We start from the raw sequence: 2,175 nt of genomic DNA, 5'->3' as shown, positions 1-2,175 counted from the left end.
GCTGAACCCCCTCCTCTGCAGCCACAGCTCCAGTGCCCTCTCCAGAGCCCAGGGGCTGAGAGCAACTGCCCGGCAAGGTTGGTGTCTGGGAGGGGGCGAGCACAGCTGGGGAAGGGGAACGCTGTCTGTGTGCCCGGCTGCCTCTGATCTGGACCACGGAGAAAGAGAGTGAGGCCATTCTCAGTCAGACCCTCACTCTCTTTCTCACTCTTTCTTCCCTCATCTCTGTTCTTGCTGTTGTTCTCTCATTCTTGCTGCCAGGCTCTCTGAGGATGGGAGTTGCTGCAGCCAAGTCAGGCTCTGGTCTTCTGACTTCTCCGGTACAGCTGTGTCCATGGCAGTAGAGTGTCCAAGCTATTATTGCACAGTGGGACTGTGGGCAGTGCAGTCTGTGTCATTCCCTGAGGAATGAAATGACCCTCTCTTAGTGTGAGACACTCACTGAACTGCCCTCCAGGGTGCAAAAATGTTATATCACATCTTTGTGTTACCTTGAAAGCCCCATGGAGAAGGGCAGAGATGCTATGAGAGAGGAAATGCTGTTGGGTTTGTGAAATGAGCCCTGTGTGTCCTGGGCTGAATGTGGAGTGCTGAGACCTTAGGAAAGACTGAGACATTGAATGGCGTGAGGTGGATCCTTCTGCTCTCAGCAGGGCTGGGTGGATTTTAAGGTGAACATGGGACTGTGATTACCCTCTGTCTCAGAAAGGTACAAGCAGAGGGTAGCTGGAAACAAGATGGATTTGATTTTGCTTAGAGATTTCTCCCATAACTTCTCATTGTCCTTTTTCTTCTGTTAGAGTTCCCCATGCCCAGAGGCAGCAGATGTCCAACAGCAGCTCCATCACCCAGTTCCTCCTCCTGGCATTCGCAGACACATGGGAGCTGCAGCTCTTGCACTTCTGGCTCTTCCTGGGCATCTACCTGGCTGCCCTCCTGGGCAACGGCCTCATCATCACCACCATCGCCTGTGACCACCACCTCCACACTCCCATGTACTTCTTCCTCCTCAACCTCTCCATCCTCGATGTGGGCTTCATCTCCACCACTGTCCCCAAATCAATGGCCAATTCCCTCTGGGATATCAGGACCATCTCCTACTCAGGATGTGTTGCCCAAGTCTTTCTCTTTGTCTTCTTGCTCGGAGCAGAGTTTGCCCTTCTCACGGTCATGTCCTATGACCGCTATGTTGCCATCTGCAAACCCCTGCACTACGGGACCCTCCTGGGCAGCAGAGCTTGTGTCCACATGGCAGCAGCTGCCTGGGGCGCTGGGCTTCTCAATGCTCTGCTGCACACGGCCAATACATTTTCCCTGTCCCTCTGCCAGGGCAATGCTGTGCACCAGTTCTTCTGTGAAATCCCACAGATCCTCAAGCTCTCCTGCTCAGATGCTGCCCTGAGGGAATTTGAGCTTCTTCTGTTTATTGTCTTTTTAACATTTGGGTGTTTTGTTTTCATTGTGGTGTCCTATGTGCAGATCTTCAGGTCAGTGCTGAGGATCCCCTCTGAGCAGGGACGGCACAAAGCCTTTTCCACGTGCCTCCCTCACCTGGCCGTGGTCTCCCTGTTTATCAGTACGAGCTTTTTTGCTTACCTGAAGCCGCCCACTATCTCCTCCCCATCCCTTGACCTGGTGATGGCAGTTCTGTACTCAGTGGTTCCTCCAGCACTAAACCCTCTCATCTACAGCTTGAGGAATCAGCAGTTGAAGGATGCAGTGTGGAAACTCATGTCTGGCTCTTTTTAAGCAGCCACAAACTGCCCATCTTCATCTGTGTGTCACTTGCAATGTACTGCACTGCAGAACCAGCCTTTCTTTGGGAGCTTATTTAGGTTTGTTTTGGAAGTTGAGTTATTTTTTCTTGGTTTTGATGAAGCTGTTGACAGAGAAATGTCATTGTTCCTCTCATTGCTGTGTCAGTGTTTCCCTGTCTTGTGTGACCCAGAGACTGTGTAAATGAGCAGCCGTGCTCTGTTCTTCTTTAAGGAAAATAAAGACCCCAGCAGCCACTTGTTTATCCATTATCCTTCCTCCAGGACTTTCTCAGGAGCTGCTGGGTCACCTCCAGATGTGGAGGGGAAAAGAGTCCCAGCACTGCAGAGAAACAGCACTTGGTCTTTCTAGAGCTGCTATCTTGGCATCTCCATGCTCTTCTGAGCCCTTGTGCTGGTG

At 51.6% G+C, this 2,175-nt stretch overlaps 1 protein-coding gene across 1 annotated transcript; it reads left to right on the top strand.

The window, feature by feature from the left end:
• Window positions 1–825: 825 nt before the first annotated feature.
• Window positions 826–1,749, top strand: LOC128850688 (olfactory receptor 14C36-like). Its single transcript, XM_054055668.1, has one exon. It carries the CDS (start codon window positions 826–828, stop codon window positions 1,747–1,749), a length of 924 nt encoding a protein of 307 aa, XP_053911643.1.
• Window positions 1,750–2,175: the final 426 nt, after the last annotated feature.

The sequence above is a fragment of the Cuculus canorus genome, unplaced genomic scaffold, assembly GCF_017976375.1.
Source record: "Cuculus canorus isolate bCucCan1 unplaced genomic scaffold, bCucCan1.pri scaffold_195_arrow_ctg1, whole genome shotgun sequence".
In the NCBI taxonomy this organism is placed as follows: domain Eukaryota; kingdom Metazoa; phylum Chordata; class Aves; order Cuculiformes; family Cuculidae; genus Cuculus; species Cuculus canorus.
This window is presented reverse-complemented; position numbering and strand designations above follow the sequence as displayed.